This window comes from Macrotis lagotis, chromosome 3 (assembly GCF_037893015.1).
Source record: "Macrotis lagotis isolate mMagLag1 chromosome 3, bilby.v1.9.chrom.fasta, whole genome shotgun sequence".
In the NCBI taxonomy this organism is placed as follows: Eukaryota; Metazoa; Chordata; class Mammalia; order Peramelemorphia; family Peramelidae; genus Macrotis; species Macrotis lagotis.
In genome coordinates, this window is record NC_133660.1 from 276,649,987 (window position 1) to 276,676,600 (window position 26,614).

The 26,614-nt window shown below is 47.3% G+C and overlaps 1 protein-coding gene across 1 annotated transcript in view; it reads right to left on the reverse strand.

Annotated features, from left to right (window-relative positions):
- OSBPL5 (oxysterol binding protein like 5) overlaps nt 1–4,909 on the reverse strand; it is a 134,426-nt gene extending 129,517 nt beyond the window's left edge. Inside the window, exon 1 of the mRNA XM_074230827.1 lies at nt 4,833–4,909. Within this exon, the coding sequence (XP_074086928.1) occupies nt 4,833–4,847 (15 nt within the window). The 5' untranslated portion in view covers nt 4,848–4,909. The remainder of the gene's footprint in view (nt 1–4,832) is intronic.
- Nucleotides 4,910–26,614: the final 21,705 nt, after the last annotated feature.

Sequence of the window (26,614 nt, forward strand, 5' to 3'; positions counted from 1 at the left end):
AAGGAGACCTGGGGGTGGGACTCAGGCTCCTTGAGGGGAACTCCTGGATCCTACAGAAGGGGAAAGGAATGGAAAACACCTCCAGACAATGGGTTCTCTTGTTTGCAGATAGAGTCATCAGATCTAGGCTACCCTAAAGAAATTCTGCCGGTTTGCATTTCTTATGCTAATGTGAGTACCTTTTGGGGTTACTGCAGCAACTTCTGCAGCAACTACACTGGCAGGAACCCCCAGTTAGAAAGGAAGCCAACTCAAGTCTACTGCATGGACCTGCATGCTCAAATCCATCCTTCTCTCCCCTCTGCCCCCACTAAGGCAATGGCCTTGAGTCTGCCACATGGAAGGGTCTCATAAAGTCACATGGACAGCATGACTAGGCAGAGGAGTGTCCCGGGGCTCCAAAAATATCTATTTCAGGGAAGAGAAATGACTTGTCTCTTTCTCTCTGTCATCCCGCCCTGATGCAACCAGGGCTTTTAACAGCCAATCTATCTGCCAGGTGTTTGGGAAGCTATTGTTCCCTGGAGTCTCCTGCATTTGGGAGTGATGACTCTCCATAGCACCAAGTCTGGAGTTTGGAAGACCTGAGTCTGACTGCAGATACTTACTAGATATGTGACCTGGGCAAGTCACTTAACCTATTTGCCTCAGTTTTCTCTACGGTAAGTTGGGGATAATCACAGCATTGCTGTGAGAATCAAATAAGATAAATTTATAAAGTCCTAAGGCCACGGTCTGGCCCATAGGAGGCATTCTATAACTGCTGATTCCCTTCCCATTTCCCCTTAGTCAATACTATCTACACACACACACACACACACACACACACACACACACACACACACACACACACGTCTCCTCTCAAATGAAGAATAGCTGCTGGTCTCTAACCTACAGGCAACTCTCCCTTCCCAGAGAATATCAATGCTCCTAGATTCCCTCTAAGTCTGCTCCCAACCTCTGCTGTTAGATTGGCATAAAGTTCTCCCAGGGCCCTCTTTGTGGAAGCACATATCTGAATAACCCACAGGAATAGGCTTTGGGAAAAAACTATGATCTCGAAGACATTTGGGGGAGAGAGGTCTCAGTTCCGGAGCAAGCTCACTGAGGTCTTGGACACAAAGAATGGGAAAGAAAGAAATGATTTAGGACCTTAGCGTATCAGATCTAGGAAAGATGGTAGAACATAAAACATGAAAGGTCAGAACTAGAAGGGACAATAGAATATGAAATATTAGAGCCAAAGGTGGGAGCTGGGGTTATAAAGCATAGAATATCAGAGGAATCGAAGAGCATAGACTATTGGAACTCAAAGAGACATTAGAACATTGTCTCTCATAAATGTGAGGGACCTTGGAATACAGAACATAGAACATTGGAACTGGAAGGGTCTTTGGAACACAGAAGGTCAGATGTGAGAGGGCCTTTGGCACCCAGAAGGTTAGAAGTCAGGGTTGGGAGGGCCTCTGGAACATAGAAGATGAGAACTGGGAGGGTCGCCCAGAACCTGTGGGTGCTGATTCTGAGGGTAGTCTCTCCAGGGAACTCTCTTCTTGCTGCAGTTTGGTTCTGGTGACTTCTTTCTACAGGGGCTGTGATCACAGTGTAGCCATCATTCTCCCCCAACCCCTTTTCTTGGTGGCTCTGTGATCCTTTGTTGCCCTAAAGCTCTGGGATGTAAGTAGAAGATGTTCTGTCACTTTGTGCATTGTGGGATCGTCTGGTTCTTTGAGAAACACTTATTCAATGTCAGTTAGATGGGACTTTCAAACCAGATCCAAATAATGTTAGTGATGCCAAAGGGCCAGAGTTGGGAGACCAAAATACCCAACCGACAGTGCCAGAAGATGGTGGCAGCCCTGTCTGAGAACATCACATCTATCTGCTCTCCTTTGTGCCCCACCATTTTTACAAAACACAAATATGGGGCTTCTGAGACAGGAAGGGATTTGCTCAAAGACTGACCGGCTCATGGGTGACCAGACTCTCAGGTCAGTTCCTTAATCCCTTCTCCTTCAGATTTCCTGACTGCATCGCTGACAATCTACCTACTACCATACCAGGCTGGGAGAGGGTGAAGTCAATACCACTTTCCACCCACCCTAGCTGTTCCCATGATGCCTCAGGTCATCCCCATGGGACCCATGCTTGGAGAGTGTTTGTTCATTGGCTGCAAAGACAACAGTCAGTGTCTCTGTATTGGAAACAGATGATAAAGAAGTATTTAGAACGGGATTTTGTTGGTGGTCAAAGGGCCAGTTGCCCTGAATTAAACTTGCAGAGCACAGGGAAGGACAGTAAAGGAGAATGGGGGAAATGGAGGCACAAATCCTGGCCAATAGCTACATTCAGTGGAATGGCTGAGGCATCCTACTGAAATCACAAAGGAAAACACAATTCAAATTAAGGAGGAATTCATTGAGCCAAAGGTGAACCAGGAGAGAGGTCTCATTTCCCAACCACTTTTACTCTCCTGATCAGGACCTCCAGGATCAAAAGTCATGCTGCCCTGGGGGCCATGCAGCACTGCAGATCTGTTCCCCCAGACCAGGCTCTTCCTCAGCCCCGACCTTGAACCTGGCAATGCCAGAGTGCTTTGCTGATGCCTTAGAATCACACCCTGCAGGCTGCTGTTACTTCCTCTGCCTATGTCTAGGGAGGGATGTGTATTTTCCCTTGCAGCTCTGGAGTCCCTGGAGCTGCATGTTTGCACTTGAGAGCATATGCTGAGCCATGGAACATCCTTATCATAAGAACCTAGGAACTGCTGGGAAGGCCCATGGGGTTCTGTAACAGAACAGAAATTGGGAGCTGCTTGGGGTGGGATGAGGCCACACAAAGCTGGGAGCTCTGACTTCTCTCCGACCAGATGGGAGTCCCTCTGCCTCTGGAGTTATTGTGGCTGAAGGTCCTGGAAAGGCATTTCCTACCTATGGCTGAATGTGGCCTGCGAGGCAGTCACTTTCCAGTGGTCTCCTGGCTTCCGACAAGGTGAACTAAGTTCCCTATTAAGAGAACTAGAGAGGGGTGGCTAGGTGGCATAGGAGTACCTGGGTTCAAATCCGACCTCAGACACTTAATAATGACCTAGCTGTGTGGCCTTGGGCAAGCCGCTTAACCCCATTTGCTTTGCAAAAACAAAAAGAAAGAGAACTAGAGTGAGGGAGGCAGGAAATATGCTGATCTTTCCTGGGAAATGCACTAAACCTTGGGTCAGGGTCAGGGGCTTTCCCAAGCCTCCTGACATCAGAGGTGTCCAAGCTCGCCCTTCTTTTTAGTTTTTAGTTTTTATTTTTGCAAGGCAATGGGGTTAAATGACTTGCCCAGGGTCACACAGCTAGGTTTGCATCTGAGGCTGCATTTGACCTCAGGTTCTCCTGACTCCACCTAGCTGCCCCTCGACTTACTTTTTGGAAGAAGACGCCAAGGTTTGAGATGAGGGGGAATGTAATGGAGCAGGGCTCCTTGAGAAAAACCCTCAGTAGCCTGGCAGCTTCTGGGGAGACTAGGCTCACCCTGATCCAAGATGCCGTTTGCCCCTGCATCATTGGCCACGGAAGGAGGCCACTTCGTTGCCACATATAACTTGTGGACGTCAGTTCCTCCTACCCTGCCCTCTGCCTCTGCAGATGCCTGGGAATGCAGCACATTGGGGAGGAGCTCCTATGAGATGCACCTCTGGGATTATCACTTCATTTTTTGTCCTTAAAAGCGTCCTGACTGGTAGCTACGGTAGTGACAACATCGAATTCCTAAGAGTAGCTCTAAAAAGAGAGGAACTAAAGCGGTTGGGCAAAACAAGTCGAGTCCCTGTGCCCCAGCAGGAAGGTTGGAAAGGACCTCAGCGGGAGGATCCCCTCCTTTCCTGTGTCAGGAAACTGAGGCCCAGAGAAGAGAAGGGACTTAGTCAAGGTCACCCAGACAGCAATTGGTTCCTCCGTCTGACTCCAGACTGGCACCCAGATCGATGCCCATCTTCACAAGGATGGGAGGGAGAGGGCTGTCCTTTCTCAGGACTGTTTGTAAGAGGCGGCACTCTCTCTCCATTAGCCCCCCCCCCCCCCCCCAGGAGCGCCCAGCGCACCTCCTAGAGGTCAGACCTGCTTTGGCCGTTGGAAGGTCTGGGTTCCGATCCCGCGTCTGGCGGGTGCCATCTGTGAGCCCAGGTCGCCAACGAGGAGCTGATCGATCATTTAAGCATCGGAGAGAGGACGGCCCCCGACGCACCGCCAGCGCTGGGGGTGCCCTGCTCCAGGCCCCAGGCGGGAGGACCCCCGAGCAGATGCAGCCAGGCTTCTGGGAAGCCACAGCCCAGCGTTGCTCTCAGGGGTCCCAGGGGTCCCGTCCCGCTCCCGGGGGGGGCCCTTGCCTTGTCCTGAGGGAGCCCCATCTGTCCTCTTCTTGGGAGGGCTGGCTGGACAGATGGATGGGTGCCGGCCCTGGGCGGGGCGGACATGGGGGGAGCGGGCATGGGGGTGGCAGCCGGCGGCCGCGGCTGGGCAGAGCCGGGCGCGCTTTGCCCGCAGCCGCCGCTTTGGGGAGCGCAATGCAGCAGCCCGGCCGCCAAGTCGGGGAGGCAGGCGTCGGGCCCCCCCAGTGTCCCGGGGGATGCGGGCTCCCGTCGGGCTGGGGGACACCTGCGGGACCCAAACACTGGCGGCGGCAGCCCGGGACCGGCAGGGAGAGGGAAGCGGAGGGCGAGGGGAGCCTGCCCCCCACTGTCTCTCCGCCCTCCCCCAGTCCCTCCAGGCTCCCCCCCCCCCAGGGAGCCCCTAGCTCTCCCGCCCTGGATCAGGGCGCAGACCCCCCCCCCCCCCCCCCCAGGCACTCACCGTACAGCAAGGCATGAGGCTGCTCTGGCCGGGGCGGCCGAGCCCTCCTTCAGCCGCAGCTCCCCGGGCAGCCCCGGGCCGGCCTCCTTCCTCTGGCACTCGTCGCCTCCCAGCCCGCCGGGCAGGGGGCTGTTCCGCAGACACACGGGCCTGGGACCCCGGGCGGGGTGGGCGCCTGGCGGAGCCTCCTGCCCTGGGCCGGCCGGCCGGGGGATGCGGTTAGTCGGGGAAGTGCGGGAGCAGGTGTTTCGAGGACCGAGCAAGGCAGTGCCAGGTTGGCCCCGGAGGCAGGAGGCAGGGTGCGCCGGGCTGGGCTCCAAGAGGTGGGGCTGGCTGCCCAAGGCTGCACCAGAGCAAAGATTCAGAGTCCACACTGCACCCCTGCTTGGGGTCAGCTGGCCCCTTCCCCACATCCAAAGAGCAGCTGACTCTGTTCTTGGCACAGCCCTGAGAATGGGAAGGGGGCATGAAGGGAGGCTCTGCCCAGGGGTGGGCATCCTGAGGGGCCTGAAGAAAAGCTCTGCCCAGGGGTGGGCATCCTGAGGGGACTGAAGGGAGGCTCTGCCCAGGGGTTGGCATCCTCAGGGGACTGAAGAAAAGCTCTGCCCAGGGGTGGGCATCCTGAGGGGCCTGAAGGGAGGCTCTGCCCAGGGGTGGGCATCCTGAGGGGCCTGAAGAAAAGCTCTGCCCAGGGGTGGGCATCCTGAGGGGACTGAAGGGAGGCTCTGCCCAGGGGTTGGCATCCTCAGGGGACTGAAGAAAAGCTCTGCCCAGGGGTGGGCATCCTAAGGGGACTGAAGGAAGGCTCTGCCCAGGGGTGGGCATCCTGAGGGAGCCTGAAGGGAGGCTCTGCCCAGGGGTGGGCATCCTGAGGGAGCCTGAAGGGAGGCTCTGCCCAGGGGTGGGCATCCTAAGGGGACTGAAGGGAGGCTCTGCCAAAGGGTGGGCATCCTGAGGGGACTGAAGGAAGGCTCTGACCAGTGGTGGGCATCCTAAGGGGACTGAAGGGAGGCTCTGCCAAAGGGTGGGCATCCTGAGGGGACTGAAGGAAGGCTCTGCCCAGTGGTGGGCATCCTAAGGGGACTGAAGGGAGGCTCTGCCCAGGGGTGGGCATCCTGAGGGGACTGAAGGAAAGCTCTGCCCAGGGGTGGGCATCTTGAGGGAGCCTGAAGGGAGGCTCTGCCTAGGGGTGGGCATCCTGAGGGGACTGAAGAAAAGCTCTGCCCAGGGGTGGGCATCCTAAGGGGACTGAAGGAAGGTTCTGCCCAGGGGTGGGCATCCTGAGGGAGCCTGAAGGGAGGCTCTGCCCAGGGGTGGGCATCCTAAGGGGACTGAAGGGAGGCTCTGCCCAGGGGTGGGCATCCTGAGGGGACTGAAGGAAAGCTCTGCCCAGGGGTGGGCATCTGAGGGGGCCTGAAGAGAGGCTCTGCCCAGGGGTGGGCATCCTGAGGGGACTGAAGAAAAGCTCTGCCCAGGGGTGGGCATCCTAAGGGGACTGAAGGAAGGTTCTGCCCAGGGGTGGGCATCCTGAGGGAGCCTGAAGGGAGGCTCTGCCCAGGGGTGGGCATCCTAAGGGGACCGAAGGGAGGCTCTGCCAAAGGGTGGGCATCCTGAGGGGACTGAAGGAAGGCTCTGCCCAGTGGTGGGCATCCTAAGGGGACTGAAGGGAGGCTCTGCCCAGGGGTGGGCATCCTGAGGGGACTGAAGGAAAGCTCTGCCCAGGGGTGGGCATCTTGAGAGAGCCTGAAGGGAGGCTCTGCCTAGAGGTGGGCATCCTAAGGGGACTGAAGAAAAGCTCTGCCCAGGGGTGGGCATCTGAGGGGGCCTGAAGGGAGGCTTTGCCAAAGGGTGGGCATCCTGAGGGGACTGAAGAAAAGCTCTGCCTAAGGGTGGGCATCCTGAGGGGACTGAAGGAAGGCTCTGCCCAGTGGTGGGCATCCTAAGGGGACTGAAGGGAGGCTCTGCCCAGGGGTGGGCATCCTGAGGGGACTGAAGGAAAGCTCTGCCCAGGGGTGGGCATCTTGAGAGAGCCTGAAGGGAGGCTCTGCCTAGAGGTGGGCATCCTAAGGGGACTGAAGAAAAGCTCTGCCCAGGGGTGGGCATCTGAGGGGGCCTGAAGGGAGGCTTTGCCAAAGGGTGGGCATCCTGAGGGGACTGAAGAAAAGCTCTGCCTAAGGGTGGGCATCCTGAGGGGACTGAAGGAAGGCTCTGCCCAGGGGTTGGCATCCTCAGGGGACTGAAGAAAAGCTCTGCCCAGGGGTGGGCATCTTGAGGGAGCCTGAAGGGAGGCTCTGCCCAGGGGTGGGCATCCTGAGGGAGCCTGCATGGACAACTTTGCCTAATGGTGGGCATCCTAAGGGGGTATGAAGGGAGGCTCTGCCCAGAGGTGGGCATCCTGAGGGCATATGAAGGAATGGTTCTGCCCAGAAGTGGACATCCTGAGGGACTTGAAGGGAAGACTGTTCAGAGGTGGGCATCCTACAACTTGCTCAGGTGCTTCTGTGTCTTGGCACGATAGTCACATAGTCACCCCTAACATTTACTGCAGACATGTGTCACCTGAATCTCTATTAGCTTAGTGAATCTGAATTTGGAGTCAGGAGGCTGGAGTTGTGTGATTTGAACTCATCCACTTAACCTTTCTGGGTCTCAGTTTCCATCTTTGTAAATGAGATTATATTTGGTTATTTTTTTTATACAATTTAAAAAATTATTTATTTAAGGCAATGGGATTAAGTGACTGAGACTGGATTTGAACTCAGGCCCTCCTGACTCCAGGGCCAGTGCTCTATCCACTGTGTCACCTAACTGCCCCTATATTTGGTTGTTTCTAAAGTCCCTTCCTAGGCAGTTAGATGGCTCAATGGATAGAGCCTGGAATCAGGAAGAAAATGGAAAAGCACTCTATTACCCTTGCCAAGAAGGCCCCATGGGCAGTGTCATGGGGCCATGAAGAGTCTGACATGACTGAAGAAATGGAAACCAACAGTAACGTCTTTCCCAGCTCTAAGCCTTATGGTTCCTTGCTTCACAAATAATAACATATCCCTGGTGCCCCTCCCTACTGCGATGAAGAAGAGGAGGGGGAGAGAGGAAGCTGGGGCCACCCAGGGACTCTGCTTCCCAGCCTGCTTGGAGCTATGCTTCTAGAGTTGGGTGGCTCAGAGCTGAGGGATTGCTGTCTGACCCAGCTCTGCGTTCTGGGCCCCTGGGAGTCTCTAAGCTCTGTGGATCAGGGTCCAAAATTGTGCTGAACAGAAACAGGTAGAAGAAGAAGGAGAGAAAGAGGGAGAAAAAGAGGAAATGAAAATGGAGGAAAAGAGGCTCAGGGGGAGAGCAGGGAAGGCCGTTCTCGAGTAGAGTCTACAAACATTTATCAAATCTTCTCATGGCAGATGCTGTGCCAAGAGATGAGTCTGGAACTCAGGAAGAGAACTTCCTCTCCTCACCCCTTCATCTTCCCCTTGCCCAAACTGTCTTAGGACCCCAGAGAGAGGATCTGTTTGCTCCTCCAGAAGCCAGTGGCATCTGAAACCTTCAGCTCTTAGGACAGAGGAGGCTGTGGCAGACTGGGAGCTTAAAGTCTGGCTCAAATGAGGCCACAGGTTCCACTGGGAACCAAGGAGCTGCTTCATGCTCACAGACTGCATTGCTAGCAGTGTAGAGTCATGGGAAAAATCCCGGGATTCTGTTGGAAGACTCAAACCCTCATATCAGCTTTGTCCTCCTCTTGTGTGAAACCAGGGTTTCTTCCTAAAGAACGAAAGGAATGGGACAGAGGTCCCTTTAGGGCCAAGTCGGTGGTGCTTCTCCTAGGCTGGGGAAGGCCCATCCTTACCGCTAAGGAAGAAAAGACAACCCCAGACTAAATATCTTACTGATTTGTGGTCCAGGAGGGATATGGAGAAGAAAACAACGAAACCCACCAGCAAGCAATTAATGAGAACCTACTTTGTGACACTGGGACGATGATAAAATAATGTGGACCCGATTTTAGGAGACAGCAGAAGCCATTGTCGACGTTACAGGATGGGGGTTGGGGAGGAGGCATCCATGTGCTTCTCAGAGGATTGGAATTATCTTTTTTTAAAAAATGTATTTAAGGCAACGGGGTCAAGTGACTTGTCCAAGACCACAGTTAGGCAATTATCAAGTGTTTGAGGCTACATTTGAACTCAGGTCCTCCTGACTCCAGGGCCGGTGCTCTATCCACTGTGCCACCTGGCTGGCCCTTGGAATTATTTTTAATGAAATATTGCTTGGAATGAGGGTGTCCCTAATTAGACATTTTTTTCTGTGGTATGGAGATTTGGGTTGTATTGAGGGGCTCTGGGAAGCCCTGTGGAGAAGCTTTGGGCTAAGGTGCTGACTTAGTGTAGTGCCAGGACACCAGATAAGCTGCCTCCAAGGTAACCTGAGCTAAAAGTTTTCTCATTGACCAGGATGCTGGGAGGGAAAGGAAGGGAGGAAGGGGGGGGATTTGTGATAGAAGAGGGACAATTAGAAGAGATGGGGATCTTGGGGGTGCACAGGAAGGCAACCCTTTCTGTGTGTCTTCTTAAATAGATGCTAATGAGAGGAAGACTTTGCCAAGCCTGGGTCACTGGCTCTACAGTGGTGACCTTGTCCATCTGTCTCCAGCAGGGCCACTTTCCTCTGTCTGGACCTAAGCCCAGAGTCTCTTAGCAGGAATCCAACACTTCTTAATTGTTCCAGGGACCTGCAGACTCCACTGCCTTCCAGCCATCTGATCCCTGGTCTTCATGTGCTTGGCCATCTGTCTTCCCCTTCCAGGAGGGATTGATAAACCCACTGTTCCAAGGACACTGGACAGCACTGTTCTCAAATCTCCTGAATCAGCTGAAGCATAGTGCTGAGAACAAATGGGCAGCAAGTTAGCAGTCCCCCTGCCCACATCTGCATGCCGACTTGGCCCACTCCGGACACCTTATTGGGAAAGGCAAATAACCATCATCCAGAAGGGTTGGATATCAGACCATAACAGGACTGGTTTAATAACTGGGGAGGTGAAGCTATCAAATAGGGGGAACAGGACAGTTGTGTTCATGGATCCAAAGGGCTGACATAGGGAAGAAATATTAGTCTCGGGTATCAATTAGAATTGGAATGTTCTTTTTGGGAGTTGTTGCTGATCCTTAGAGGTCTCTAAGGTAAAACTGAATGAGGACTTGCCTGTCAGTAATGGCACAGAGAGGACTCTTGGTCAGGTATAGAATGATGGTGGGGTCTCTTCTAGTTATATGATTCTCCAGTTCTAAATCCTATGTCCTAGGAAGTTGTTGCGGCAGATGGGGAGGTGCCTTTGTGGTATGGTGGAAAGAGAACCAAGGCCCTACACCTAAACCTTAGCTCTGTTGTGATCATAAATCCTAGAACCAAACCAGAAGGAAACTCAGAGGCCTTTCAGTCCAGTCCCAAGGAAACCACAGCTCATGTGGAAGAAGTGACCTGCCAAAGGTCAATCTGGCAGTGAGTGGCAGGAGCAGGATTTGAACTGAGATCCTTGGTTCTAGTTTCAGTGCCAAGCTGCCTCTCACCCACTCTAGACTCAACAATCGACTTTGGACAAGCCAGCTCTTTTCTGGGGTTTTGCATTTGTAGAGTAAGAAGGTTGTACTAAATGAACTCTCAGTCTCTGCCAGGCTATTCTTCCTCCTCTCTAAGCCTTAGTGGTCTCATCTGTAAAATGAGTATACAGTGCATTGGTTTGTTATGAAAACTATGGCTTTGCCCAGAGAAATTAAAGCTGTTATTATTATTATTATTTGGTATTCAGTTGTGTCTGAATCTTTGTAACCTCCATGGACCATAGCTGACCAGGCCCTCCTAGCCTCCACTAGCTCTCATACATTGTTCCTGTGTATGAAATAGCCCTCTTTGTGTATAAAACTTTTTTAAATTGAAATTTGATTTTATTTTTCCAATTGCATGCAAGAGTAGTTTTTCAACATTCATCCAATTGCAAATTTATGAGTTCCACACTTTTCTACTCCCCTTTCTTCTCTCCCCTCTCCTCAAGTCCTTGAACAATCTGATAAAAGTTGCACATGTACATTGGGCTTAACATATTAATCTTGTTGTGAAAGAAGATTCAGAACTAAGGGGAAAGGGAAAAAAAAAACATGAGAAAGGAAGAAAAAGCATAAAAGGGAAAGGAAGGAAAAACATAAAAGAAAATTTAAAAATGTGAACAAAGCATGCACTCAGACTCCGTGGTTTTTTCCCTTTGGATGTGGATGGCCTTATCTGGATGGCAGGACTCTCAGGGTTGTCTTTGAACTTTGAACTGCTGAGAGGAGCTGCACCTCATAGTTGTTCATCTCACAATGTTGCTGTTAATGTGTACAATGTTCTCCTGGTTCTGCTCCCTTCACTCATTTTCAGTTCTGTAAGTCTTTCCATGCTTCTCTAGAGTCCGATCTTTCATGGCTTCTTATAGAACAAGATTACTCTATAATATTCATACACTATCACTTGTTCAATTATTCCCCAATTGATGGGCATCTCCTCAGTTTCCAATTCTTTGACACTACAAGAAGAGCTGCTCTAAGTATTTTTGAACATGTGAGACTTTCCCCATTTTTTTTTTATGATTTTGTGGAATATAGACCTAGTAGTGGTATTGTGGTCAAACAGTATGATCAGTTTTTTTGCTCTTTGGGTATAGTTCCAGATTGCTCTTCAGAATGGCTGGAGTGGATAAAAATTTTAAAAATTTGCTCCATGGAATGGGTAGTTAGTGATCTCAAGCCATCTCCCTATGAATCATCTCTCTGGGCCTCAGTTTCTCCAATTATAATCTGAAAGAATTCTAGGCTCCCTTTAACACAGGAATGCTATGTTCTTCAGTTTAAATTCTGTTCTCTGAGTGAACTCAGTGTTAAAATAGAGTCTTTTACCTTTCCTTTGAGCTGATCCTCATCACCAGGTGGGAAGATCAACCAGCTAGGACTCAGACACCAATACACCAGACAAGACCAAGGGGAGAGACAAGAATGAGATGAAGTCCTCTCAGGGTGGAGGTATCCATTATTTTTCCCATGGAAACTTCATGACTATGATATGTGACTCTCTCTCAACAGTTATCGTCATTCTAACCAATATCCCAGGAAAATCCAATTATATTTTGAGAAAGCTCATATGTTCATCCTCTTTTTTTCTTTCCTTTACCCTCCCCTTCCATGATTGGGGAGAGAGTTGGTAGAAATGACAGTAGACATTTGTTCCAAGACTGAGGTAATATATCTCTCAGGGTGGAAGGGGGAGGGACTGAAAACTACCTGGAATGTGAATGAAACCAGACCAGGAGACTATAGTTGATTGGGTGATATTTTTATCAAATGAGCGTCTGAACTTGGGGAGAAAGACAATTGATCTGAGGGATCAGGGAATAGTCATCCTGCTGAGGACATCCATGGCCCTTCCCACCCTGAAACTGTTTCATTGTGAGCTGCTTCAGAGAAGGGACTGTCTTGCCTTTCTTTGTATTTCCAGTGGGTGCTTAATAAATGTGGATTAAAATCAGCATCCCATCTACAATAAAAGAGACTGAGGCAGAGCTCTGAGCCAATGGCACTTTATCAAAAGGTACATAGTCCCCTCCAGTGAAGTGGATCTGAGATCTTGTGATTTAAGATGCTCTTCCAGGGCCCTACTTTTATAATTTAGTCATAGGATAATTTTATTGTTTGACCTATGATGCATAGGTTAAAATAAGCAAACAATATGTCCTTCCTGCGGGGGTCCAGCCTCCGTGGGGTCCTTGGAACTCGACAGGAGGGATAGAGTCGGCGAAATGAGTTGAGTCAACAAGTGGGTATAGGCAGGAGCAGGTTGACGGACTGTCAGCTGCTTAGATTTATTTTTATAGTCTCAGAATCATATGAAACAAGCAAACTAAAATCATTTCCTTGGTTACAAAAGTGTACAATTTTCATCATTAATCACATAGTTCATATGGTTACAAGTTTGATCATGTGGTTACAGGTGTGATTATCAATCATGTCGTTAATTTTCTTGTCCCTGCTCAGACCGTGATGACCTCAACCTTGCCTGTTGCCTAGTTTGTTGCTGCATAGTAAAGCTATTAATTAAACAGAACTTTCCTTAGAATAATCTTTGATATAATTTGTTTAATGGAATGCTTTTACGTTTTTGTACCGCATATGTAATGTTTTCGATATGCTCCCTTGACAACCTATAGCGAGGGTAGTTCTGTTTGTCCACCTGTCCGTTGACTCCTTCAATAACTAATTTTCCTTTCAGCCATTGTTGGTAGACGCTACGGTTTCTATGACTTTTTCTTCTTTCCCAATAAACTAAGGCTGTTAGAGTTCACATATCGGTTACCTATACTAACTATTCTCTCACCATCTTTACCATATATTCCTGTGTATGATAAGGGGGGCAAAACTGTTAATTTCCCTGGAATTCTACCTGATCCATCTTGTATCTGTTTTCCCTGTATATATTCTGACATCTCCCTGGAACTCCCAGTGCTGTGTCTTCCAAAGATTTCATAATGCTGAAGCCTTTTGTATGTCTCAGGGAGAGGCAGTCTTGTTAAATCTGGACAGAGTTCACAATCTGTTTTATTCAAGGAATTTCTCTGAAATCCTTCCTTTATAGTCATTCCACTATTAGGATAAGTAAGTTTTGCAATCAATAATAGACCTATAAATATGGGTATACGTGGAATCCCTATATATATATTGAAGAAGGAAATGTTGTTCCATCAGGCAGTGTGACTGCCCTGAGTCTTCTTGCCTCGACTGTGTCAAACAGCTTAGAGACCCTGGCTCCCAACAGTCAACAAGGCCATCATTGGCCAGGGCAAAAACATCTCCACTGGCTAGATGATCACAAAATGGATAGGCCACTTCTTGGGAGGGCGGGGGTAGCACGCTATACATGCTGACTAAGATGGTCACTTGCATATGATGGACAAGAGAGAATGGTCTAGAGGTTCAAAAACAAATTGGAGAACTTTCCATGCAATTGAGTCTCCTCTTTCACTGGGCTTTGTCACAGAGACAAGGAAAAACAAAAGAGGGCTTCTAGCCAGTTCCTGTGATTGTGTAAGTGATCTTACCATCTGTACTTCACAGCTCTGGGACCTTAATATATGGAGCTTATAATCACATCAGATTGATTGGTATTGAAAAGCAAGGAAATCACTGACTTCTGGGCTGAGACTGGGATCATCTACTACATTAGACTGTTGAGATGAAGAGAGTCAGGGGAGACCTCTTTGGCTCTGGAGTCTTCTTATTCAAGTGGTTTCCATGTTTGTAGATGTTTGCATTTGTCTCTGTTGTGAATGTCTCTGGGGGAAAGTCTTGTGTTTTGGATTGTACTGGTTTTTGTTTGGGTTCAATAGCTCCCTAGAGGTTCCGGCAAATATAAAAAAATATAAAATCCTCTGCTTGGCATTTAAGACCCTTCATGACCTGGTGCCTCCCCTTCTCCTGCCCTCTCAGTCTTCTCCCACCTTAGTTTCTCTCACCTTCTCTTTGGCCTTCTTGTTGTTCCATGAACAAGACTCTTCATTTCCTGCCGCTAGGCTTTCCTACTGGTGGTACTTCAAGATTTGGGACCAGCTAGGTGGTACAGCGGGTAGAACACTGATCTTCCAGTCAGGAGGATGGGAATTTGAATACAGCCCCAGACACTTGACTAGCTGTGGGACCTTGGGCAAATCACTGAACCCTGATTGTCTTGGGCCATCTCCAGTCACCCTGACCTATATCTGGCCACTGGATCCAGATGACTCCAGAGGAGAAAGTGAAGCTGGTGACTAAGCACATCCCCTCCCCCCCATTCACATGCTCATCATGTCATCATCTCCGGAGGTTGTGGCCTTCTTCTAGAATGAAGGACAAACAATGATTACCTCTAGGCTGGAATGCTCTCCCTACTCATCTCTATCACCCAAATTTCCTGATTGCCTTAAACTACAATCCCACCTGCTAGAGGGAGCTTTTCTTGATGCCTCTTAGAAGCTTTTCTCTCTTGGTTAATCCCTATTTATCCTGTATATAGCATCTTTATACTTAGCTACTAGCTTGTCACCTCCCCATTTGACTGTGAGCTCCTGGAAGGGAGCTGTTTTTCATTTTCTTTTTATCTATATTGACTGATCGACTTTTATCCACAACAGTTGAAGTCTGGACATTGATACTGTGGCAGAAAGTCCCTGAAAGGTGAATTTTGTTGTTGTTGTTGCAAGGCTATGGGGATAAGTGATTTGCCCAAGGTCACCTAGCTAGGCAATTATTGTGTCTGAGGCTGGATTTGAACTCAGGTCCTCCTGATTTCAGGGCCAGGAATCTACCTATAACATCATCTAACTGCCCCCTTGAAAATCGAATTTTTGACATTCTCTGAGATGTTTTGTTTTCTTAGGAAAGGCTGTCTTCCAGTTAGCAGGATGATAATAGGTAGCCTCCCCATGAGAGCTCTCTGCCAATATCCAACCTGGGCCTCTTCATCCCTAGAGGGTAGGTCAAGTCTTAGAGCAAAGCAGACTTCTAGGAGAAGTTAGGTTTGAAGCATTTGAATTCTATTCATATTTAGAAAGCACCTGAATCTCCAGATTAGTACTGAGGGATGCCAAAGATGACCAACCCTGGCTTTGAGACCTCACTGCAAAGAGCAGCCGTGCTTTGCTTGGGTGAGATAACCCGTGGTAACGACCACCACACCTCCTCCTTCTTGGGTTTGGAGAACATCTTAGCTAGTGACAAAGGCAATGGCAGAGTGTTCAACTGGCCTCAGGAAGAGCTGAGACTAAAACCTGTGTCAGACACTAGTACAGTGGCCTGGGCTAAGTGCCTCCAAAACTTAGCATCTATTCCAGCCTGCTTCCTGCCATTGCTGGCTGGGGTGGGTGGGGGGTACTTCTCTCAGAGATTCCCTCCCATTTGTACTCTTTGGTCTATGTTTGCATGTTGGTTTTTTTCTCCCATTAGACTGGGGGCTCCTTGAGGGTAGAGACCATGGTTATATTTCTCTTTGTATTCCCAGGGCTTAGCATGGGGTCTGGCACACCGTAGACACTTCATAAATGCTTGTTGACTAAATTACTTCACCTCTCTCAGCCTCAGTTTCCTCATCTGTAAAACGGGGCCAATAATGGCATAGGCTTCCCAGGATTATTGTGAGGATCAATTGAGATAATATTATATATATATATATATATATACACACACATATATATACATATATATATATTATATGTATAAAGTGTTCCACAAACCTTCAAGTTCCATATAAATGGCAGTTCTTTCTCCTTCTCCTTTTTCTCCTCCTCTCCTCCTCCTGCTCTCTTCCTCTTCCTCTTTCCCCTCTAAATAGGAATGGGAATATTATGGCCCCATTGAATAGATTAGAAAACTAAGACTCGAATGGCTTGAATGACTCGACTGGGCTCAGACAGCTGTAAGCAGCAGAAATTGGATTTACATCAGCATCCCTTGGTTTGAATTTAGAGTTTTTCTTCGCTTTTTAACTTGAGTTTTATTTTCAGTTCCAAATGATTTTTCTCCTTGCCATTGCTTTTTTCTGCATCGTGTCGAGGAACAAGATCATCAGCAACAAGTAGGAGTTGCTTTTTAGTTTTCCATCCCTTTTGGGGGTGCAGGGGGCCCCAACAGTGGGTAGAGGGAGAGCTGTTAATTCCAACCCTTTTAGGGGGAGCTTGGCCTGTCTCTCCAGAGTTTCAGCTGCAGGCAGTTTTAGGAAATGAGGCCAAACAGCTGTGATGAATCACCTTCCAGATTCCTCATTGGCTGAGATCCAGGGATTGTTTTTGATTATGAACAAATCACTGACGTGTAACTTCACTTTTCCCTTTCTTTCCCCCCTCATTGGGCCTAGGAAAAAGGTTCAGTACAGTAGAAGGTGTTGGCAGGATCCCCCATTTCTACAACCCTCTACCCAGTCCCATCCCAAGGCTTCTGGCAAAGAAGCCAGGAGCCAGCCTTCCACTATCCCAGACATCCTTGGGACTTGGGAACCCAACAACAGGATTAGATGATTAGGGGTGATCCTGAATGCAGAGATGGAGAACTGGAAAAACGTTTAGGTTTTCCACATAATTGAGCTCCCTCCTTTTACAGAAGATGGAAACTGAGGCCAGGAGAGGATGTATGACCTTTTTCAAGATCCTAGAGGTAATAAATATCAAAGACCAAATTTGAACTCAAGCTCCTTTATGTTTCCTTTCCCCCAGTATTCATACCTAAGATCCTCTCTCCATACTCATCCCTCTGTCTTGATATTTCTTGCTCAAGCTTCTTTTATTTATTTACTTTTATTTAAGGCAATGGGTTTAAGTGGCTTGCCCAAGGCCACACAGTTAGGTAATTGTTAAGTGTCTGAGTCCGGGTTGGAACCCAGGTACTCCTGAGTCCAGGGCCGGTGCTCTATCCACTGCGTCACCTAGCTGCCCCCCCATGCTTCTTGATAATATATGTCTTATACTTTTGATCTTGTTTGTTTTTAATTTCATTTTTAAATATAATCATAAGGGATTGCAACAAATTTTGGTTCTTAGTCTAATGGGGATGGATTTCAAGGCCCCAGGTTCATAGTGATTCTGTCCTGCAAGAGGAATTACATCATGAAGCCTCTAGTTAGAGAGAGTGAACTCTCCAACCATGGGCTGGGAGACTGGATTCCCAAGCTCACCCTAGGAGAGGTCACTGTCTCATTTGTGATTCCCAGAGCTGACCCATACCTCAGGCCACAGACAAAGGGACACAAGGAAAGGCATGGCCAACCTCAGGTACTTGGGAGGAACAAGAAGAGATCAACCACAGGGGTCTCTAGCAGAACAAAAAACCACCTCAGAAGCTCAGAGGTAGCAGATGAAGCAGGAAAGGGGAAGAGGGAGAAGGTCCAGAAATGCCTCTGGGGAGTTTCTCCTCCCTGTTCTAGGCATCTACATGAACATCTATAGCAGCAGTGGCAACAATTGCCCACAGTCTTGATACAGCCCACAGCTGGAGGACTAAGTCTTTGGAAGGATGCAGCAATGCCTTTACTGGCCCAAGGAGGGGTGGGGAAGGGAGTGGGCTGCTTCCTCCATGGACTTCTTAGGCACGGATAGGGAGGCTCAGCATTCTTTATTCCAGAATCCTGCTTCCATATGGCAGCTAGAAGAGAACTTAGTTGAGTGAACTTGAACCTGGATCTGTGGTCATTCGTCCTACTTTGTCCTTCTTTGCTGATTAGTCAGTGACCAAGGGGCGATCTTGAGCTGGACAAGTCCAGTCTTGGAGGCAACTTTCGAAGGGAGAGGTCTGGAGATCCTAGATCTCCCTGGGGGCAGAAGCAGTTTCTGTGCTGGAGAGGATGCCCATTCACAGGAGGAGCAGCTCAGGCCCTGGCTGTCTGGCCAGTCTAAAGGAGGAATGGGAAATGGCTATTCTACCATCTCCCAGACTGCCCTGCACCCTGATATTTTCAGTATTAAGCTCCCAGCAATGTGTGGCTTTGCAGATGCTACTTCTACTCTACTGTTTCTTCAGGTTCCTTCTCTGCACACGTATGAGTCTTGGGTGCTAAGCATCTGTTTTGTGGAGAAGAAACATGCGGTTGCAACCTACCTTCTTTCTACTCTTCCACAGGCATGAGGCCAAATTTACGCCTTAAGTAGTTTGTCCTTGGGCTTTGAGGTAAAGGGTGTGAAGAGTATCAGGAGAGGAGCGGAATCCTTTTCTGTAGAAGCTAGATTCCCAGGATCTAACCTGGCCACTGTGTGTGGCTTTGGAGAATAGAGGTCCCTAGGAGAAAGGGAGAAGGCTTAGCACTCCGGCCTCTGGAACCCAGGGGTGATTACGATCATTTCCCCCATCTTCTTCCCTCCCTCTCTCCCTCTCTGTCTGGCTGTCTGTCTGACTTGAATGCCTTGACCTATTCTGGATAGAGCTGGTCCATCATGGACTGAGAACTCAGTGACCCATCTTTGCAAAGAGAAGCTGCTGCCTAGAGCCCTGACATCCCTTTTCTTGATAAACTCTGAGGGTGGGAGCCCTTTGTTCCTACAGTTGCTTTGTTCCTCATTCCTTGTCACCACCCTCAACCAAATCCTAATCTCCAGGGTGGGGCTACTAGAAACTGGGTCTACAACTCCCTGAATTCTATTTCCAGTAAAGTCTTCAGTCTTAGAAAGCATAAAGCCAGAGGCAGGCAGGACTTCCCTCCTCTAATGGCACAGAGAAATAGGGTCATCTTGAGAGTCAAGAGCCCTTCCTTCCCTCCTTTCCCCTTTCCCAACAGTTTGTCTCAATGCTTTCTTCTCCTTCCTTCTCCCCTAGCAGGGACCTCTTCCTTTTGTGAGCCCTCTCTATGGACTCCATCAATGACAGCCTCAAGTTTATGCTATGCTCTATGACTCTGGCCATTGTCCTTCCCAGGACCAGTTTGTGTATCCTGTATTACGGGCCCTGACTTCCAGCTCCCAGGCACAGTTTTTGCCAGCTGTGTTGGCCGATGAGCACCCTGGATCTTCCCATCCCATCTCCCTAAGCAGCCCCTGGTTTCTTCTTCCATTTGAGTCTTCATTCTTGAAAACTCTCCTTCCCCTCTGGGTTGCTTTCCCTTCTATAGCGTCAGTCATGGATCTCTCTCTCTCTCTCTGCCCTTTTTCTGAAACCCACTTTCTGTATAGTTATAGCACAAGTGAACGGATATAAAGCAGGTCCACATGACCTCTTTGACAGAGGGGCTGATCTTTTTCTGTAACAGCCACCAACCTCTTTGTATGATAAGTTTAAATCCAGAATTCCAGGGCTCCCATCATACCTTCAACCATTTGGAGAATGAAATGAAAAAAGTTGATGCCTTTTTGTAGGCTTTAGAATGTGAAGATATCTGAGTTCTAGGCCAGTCATCTGACTTCACAAATGAAGAAACTGAGCCATGTGGAGGGAACATGATCTGTCAAAGCCCCCTTTGAACTGAACCTTGAAGGATGGGTAGGGTTCATTCATTCATTCATTCACTCAGGGAACATTGATCAAGTATGTATTGCACCCAAAATATGGTATTAGGTGCTATGGCTACCATACTAAAAAGAAGCCAACCCCACGCACAGCTCAGTCTTTGTCCTCAAGAAAATTACATTTTAATGCTTTGATCCAATAACACTAGATTTTAAGTGATGAGGGAAGTCAAACAAGGTACATGGAATCATTGCATTAGGTTCTGTGGAGATGGAAAAAAGACACAATCTCTGTTTTTAGGAAAGGTATTCTCTTTTTTTTTTGGTTTGACAGTGAGGTTAAGTGACTTGCCCAAGGCCACACAGCTAGGTCATTATTAAGTGTCTGAGACCAGATTTGAGAACTTGGGTACTCCTGACTCCAGGGCAGGTGCTCTATCCACTGCACCACCTAGTTACTCCCCAGGAAAGGTAACCTCTATTGGTTGGTTGCAACACAGACACATACATCAGATGGGAAGTGATGGAACAGAGGAGAGATCAGACCAAGCTCTTTAGAACTAATTGAACAGGGGAAGACACTGGGGTGTGGGAGAGAGGATGGTTGCTGAGGAAGAGGGGAGGCTTGAACTGAGCTTGGAAGGAAGAGAAATGGTCTGAGGGGAGAAGGAGAGGCATGATGGAGATCCTAAGCAGGAGGGAGGAGGAAAAAGTGTGGAGGCTCCAGGAAGAGCCTAGCTGTAGGGGAGAGAGTGACGAGCTTGTGTTCCTTCCTCTAATCAAACTTTCTTATATTGTGGTCCAGGAACTTAAGCTTTAAGTAATTTGCCTCTGGGTTTTGAGGCAGAGAGTATAAAGAGTATTCCCTCCCTGCTTCACAATATATTTCAATGTAATTGGTTTCTTTTGTAATCCTGTATATTTTATTTTATGCATTTGAAAAGCACAATTCTGAGAACTACTTCATCAACTTCACTAGACTTCCAAAGGGTCATGCCACAAAATAGGGGCCAGAAGCTTGCTCTAGTATAGCCATCTCAAACCTGGGGGTTGGGTGGGCACAGAGTTATTTTCAATATAACTCATCATTAAAACTGAAAAACAATGCTTTGTATATGGAGTGGGATTTAAAAAGTGTATAACCCATGAAGGTCAGAGTCTCCTCTTGAATCTTGTGTTGCATTCATAACTTGAGATTTTTTTTTTTGCAAGGCAAACGGGGTTAAGTGGCTTGCCCAAGGCAACACAGCTAGGTAATTATTAAGTGTCTGAGCCCAGATTTGAACCCAGGTACTCCTGACTCCAAGGCTGGTGCTTTATCCACTACACTACCTAGCTGCTCCTAGGGGCTCTTTTTTTAAGAAAGATTTTATTTATTCTGAGTTTTACAATTTTCCCCCCATTCCTGCTTCCCTCCCCCACCCCCACAGAAGGCATTCTTTGAATGTGATGAGAGAGAAATCATGTCCTTAAGGAAGAAAAATAAAGTATGAGATAGCAAAATTACATAATAAGATAACTTTTTTTTTCTAATTTGATGGTAATAGTCTTTGGTCTTTGTTCAAAGGCCATAATTCTTTCTCTGGATACAGACATTATTCTCCATCACAGATAGTCCAAAATTGTCCCTAGTTGTTGCACTGATGGAATGAGCAAGTCCATCAAGGTTGATCATCACCCCCTCATGTTGCTGTTAGGGTGTACAGTGTTTTCCTGGTTCTGCTCATCTCACTCAGCATCAGTTCATGCAAATCACCTCCAGGCTTCCCTGAATTCCCACACCTCCTGGTTTCTAATAGAACAATAGTGTTCCATGACATACATAGACCACAGTTTGCTAAGCCATTCCCCAAATGAAGGACATTCACTTAATTTCCAATTCTTTGCCACCACAAACAAGGCTGCTATGAACATTCTTGTACAAGTGATGTTTTTCCCCTTTTTCATCATCTCTTCAGGGTCTAGACCCAGTAGTGGTATTGCTGGGTCAAAGGGTATGCACATTTTTGTTGCCTTTTGGGTGTAGTTCCAAATTTGTCTCCAGAAAGGTTGGATGAGTTCACAGCCCCACCAACAATGTAATGGTGTCCCAGATTTCCCACAACTCTTCCATCAGTGATTATTGTCCTTTCTGGTCATATTGGCCAGTCTGAGATGTGGGTGGTGTTACCTCAGAGAAGCTTTAATTTGCATTTCTCTAATAAGTCATGATTTGGAGCAATTTTTCTTGTGACTGTGGATTGCTTTGATCTCCTCAGCTGTAAATTGTCAGGCTAGGTGCTCTTATGACATGAAATAGCATTTTATTCCTGCCTGAATTCCCAAGAACTTATTGTCATTGTCAGCACATAGTTTCTTAATGAATGGAAGCTACTAGGACAACTTCACTTGCATGTGTGGGGAAGCTGACAACTTTTTTGGCATGAATAGTTGGCCTCATCTTTTTCTGGCATCAAGGCACCAAGAGGTTGAGCCTATAGCAGCTCAGGGCCCCTGTGCCTCCTTATTCTGTACCCAAGCATTGCAGCTTCAGTTCTCTCACACGTTGACTTATTACCAGATCTCAACAGAGCTAAACTGGAGACTCACTTCCTTATGACTCAATGGAAAAGAGCATTTAATTGCCAATAGAATCAGGTATAGGTCAGCTAATTTATTCTTACACAAAAAAGAATGACAGTGCACATTACAAGAAGGATTTCAACAGGATTCAGTAACTTATAATTATTATTACATTCTGCTGATAGGCTGGAAGTCATAGGTTCTTCAGGTCATGAAAACAATTTGAAAGGCTACTAGTTAGTCATTTGTCATTTTACCTCAGCCTGTCAGTGTTTGGATCTAATATTCATGTTTGGGTCAATTTTCTGTCTGGTGGCTGCCTTTTCTGAGATCCAGGACTCCTCTCCTGCTGCTGCCACTGTCACCAGAAGGGCTGGTGGATACTGCTACTTTCATGCACAGATTGCTAGAACTTTTTTTATTCCTCTAAGAAAGGAAATAGAAACAAGACACAGGCTGTCCAGGATCTAGAACCAAGTTCACCTTGCTTTGTCCCCTGTCAATAGCAATCATATGGGTAGGATCATCATGATATTGCACTAGGGAATGATCTTGTTTTTGCCTCATCCTAGCCTAGAGACTTATCTTGCCATCTGAGGAACTTCAACCAAGAGCTGGAAGATTTATCTTTTAAGAGAAGCTCCCTTGCTGCTGTCAGTGGGTATGGGTGGGTTGCTTCTTATCCTTCATTTTTGAAGACCAAAATGATGTCACTGTGTTTGAGACAAATGACAGTGTGTCTGACTGTGACTGATTAGACCAATACAAACTTGGAATGAGTCCATGTAGTGGGGCCTATTGTGGCATATGCAAACTCCAAGGACATTTAGCAGTAAGTCATCACTTGACCAACAGCATTCCTTGACCGGAATCAGACAGGGTATCATGGTCTATGTAATGGTGCTCATTCCATTTGAGAAGGTTGAGTCACTGGTCTGTATTCCCTTCTCTTAGGTTATCTTTGATTTTCCCTATGGTATGTCCCCTTGTCCAGTGGCTTTCCTTGGGGCATCAGGAGGTTCTGATCACTCTCTCATGATAGAACACACGCACACCAGTGCTTAACCCAGTGGCTGGGGTTAATAAATGTTTATTGAAGTGATCGGCCAGTCAACAAGGTTTCTAGAATCTTACCACACTGGAGAAGTAGGCACAACACTTTGGATGATAGAACTGGGAGTCATTGTTTATGAACGACTTCTACACCCATGACCTTCTTTGACTACTAAACAACCCTAGGGGGAAGGGTGTAAAATATTTGTGTTGTTTGTATTCTACCAATGAGGAAAGTGTATTTCTGAGAAGGGAATTGATTTGCCCAAAGGCATGCTTCTAATCAGTGGTAGTCCCACAATTATGACCCTATTCACTGATTCACTCAAAGAATATTTATGAAATGCTTTCTGTGAGCCAGGGACTATGCTAAGTTCTGGACTTATGGCTACAAGAAGTAAGACAGCCCTTGTCCTTAAAAAAATATTTTAATAGAGATAGATGCCTCATACAAAGCAGTGGCATTTTAGTCTCCACTCCCAAGGGCAGTGCATAAAGGCACAAGAGAATTGATTGATCAATTATTTCTTGACATTTGATTAATCAGAGAAAGAGGTGGCAAAGGAGATGGGGAGGGTGTTATAGGAGAGGAAGATGATGATCAGGGTACTCTGGTAGCTTGGCTGCTACTTAGATATGTTGCTCTCTCACCAGTCAAGAAGCAGGGTCAGAGGCTGAGGTCATGGAAAGGTGGAAGATGATGATCAGTGGTTTACTAGTACAGTTCACTTACATACTATCTCTTAATCCTCTCCCTCTACCCCATTATTTCAGCCAGAGAAGGTATAGCTGATGGCACAATAGATAGAGTACACAGCACTTTATTAGCTGTGTGGCCTTAGGCAAATCACCTAACCCAGATGGCCTCCCATCCAGGACCATCTCCAGTTGTCCTGATCCATATCTGGTTCTGGAGGAGAAAGTGAGGCTGGGAACTTAGTAAAGTACCCCCTGACTCAAATCTAATTCATGTGCTTGTCATGCCATCACCTCCCTGATATCGCGGTCTTCTTTGAGAATGAAGGACCAACGTTATTTATTATTATTATTATTATTTTCAGTCAGGGAAATAAGGAAATAGTATAGCTTGGACATTGGTGAGGTCTTTTCAGGCAAGTCAGCTACGAGGCAAGCAAAAATCTCCCAGTAGCAATGGACAGTGGCATTTTCTACCTCCATTCTTGTCCAAATAGAGCTCATCCCTGCAGACCTTAGTACAGCATATGGCCTTCCTGAATTGCATTGGCTGGAGATTTTACCCCTTGATGATACACATAGAGTTGAAGCTGCTGGTCAGATGGACTTTGGACCATGGACAAACCATTCTGTTGTCTCTTGGCACTGCTTGAAGTCTTGCCAGCTTCAGTTCCATGACATGGCCTTCATGGGTCAAGAGTTTTCTCCCAAGGGGAGAAAAACTGTAAAGAGGAGGAAAGTCAGGCCCTGTACCAAAGTGCACAGTGGGGAGAAGACTGGCCTGGCCTCAGTGTATGATTAAGTATGGTCTTGCCAGGAAGCTTCCTGGTTAGATCATCAGCTCTCAGGGGTTCTATTATCATCTCTAATCACCAGACTGGTGTTCTGCCCAGTGTTGCTGAAATGCCAATGTGCTTTCTGATATGGAAGGGATCTACATCCATAAGGCCAAGTACTCCCACAGCATTCAGACCATTCCCTGTTTCCTATTAAATCAGGTCATGAGGTGAAGATGGTTCTAGAAGAGGCAGGGAGAAGGAGTTTGTACAACCCCCCCCCCCACCAATCAACTGCATGTCATGCCATCATTCATTTGATGTCCTCTGTCTTCTTTGATTACAAAGGACAGCAACAAAGCATGATGTTCAGCTCTACTTGTCCAGTCATATACTGTCTGCTGACCTCAAGAAATCTGGAAATGACTGTCTATCACCACTGGAAGAAGTCTTCACACTCTCCAGTGACCTGAATCAAGTCTCTCTCCATACTTTATTCAACTGTCAAAGGGATTTTTCCATTTTTCCAATGGCTCTGACATTACCACCCTACTCAATTAATTCCAGTGGCTCTCTAACTAGGATTAAATATACACTCCTCTGATGAGACTTCAGAGAAGCTTGGAAAGACTTGCTGAGCTGATGCTAAGTGAAGTGAGCAGAACCAAAAGAACACTGTATATACTAGCAGCAACATTGGGTGATGATCCACTATGATGGACTTGGTTTTCTCAGCAGTACAATAATCAAGGACAGTTCTAAAGTATTTGTGATGAAAAATACCATACATATCTTTTTTTATAATTAAAATTTTTTTATTTACTTAAGGCAATGGGAGTAAGGCATTCTAGGCACCATTCTAGGCCAGTTCAAATGAGCAGAGATGAGAGCTGGAACATCCAGCATGAGGTTAGTATAGTTAGTGTAGTATTTAAGGCAAAAGGGAGTAAGGCAATGGGGTTAAGTGACTTGGCCAGGGTCACACAAACTAGGTAATTATTATTATTATTTTTTTAGGGTTTTTTTTTTTGCAAGGCAAATGGGGTTAAGTGGCTTGCCCAAGGCCACACAGCTAGGTCATTATTAAGTGTCTGAGGCCGGATTTGAACCCAGGTCCTCCTGACTCCATGGCCGGTGCTTTATCCACTACACCACCTAGCTGTCCCTACCATCCATATCTAGAGAAGGAACTACAATGTCTGAATGCAGACCAAAGTCTACTATTTTCAATTTTTAAAATTTGTTTTCTGTTTTTTACTCTCGAGGTTTTTTCTTTTTTGTTCTGATTATTCTTTCACAAAATGATTAATATGGATATATGTTTAACATAGTTTTTACACGCATAACTTAAATTCGATTGTTTTCTATCAAGGGGGTTCTTATCCTGCATTATTGAAGAAGACCAAAATGACATCACTATGTTTGAGACAAATGATAGTGTGTCAAAATGTGACTGAGTAGACCAATACCAACTCAGAATGCTCTACCACAGGTGGGGCACAAATAGCCCATGTGAACCCCTGGGGTGGGTATTCTAAACTTACAGATGTCATGTTTCTTTGAGCTGCTTCCATTCTGCCTTCAGAGAGCACAGCCCCCTCCCTGATGAGGGCATGCCATGTTGGGTGGTCCTGGGCCAGGGTCTCCCATGATGAACAATCAATTCTAAAGTTCTTCGAAGAGAACTTCAGGGTGTCCCTGTATCACTTCTTCTGACCCCCCTCATG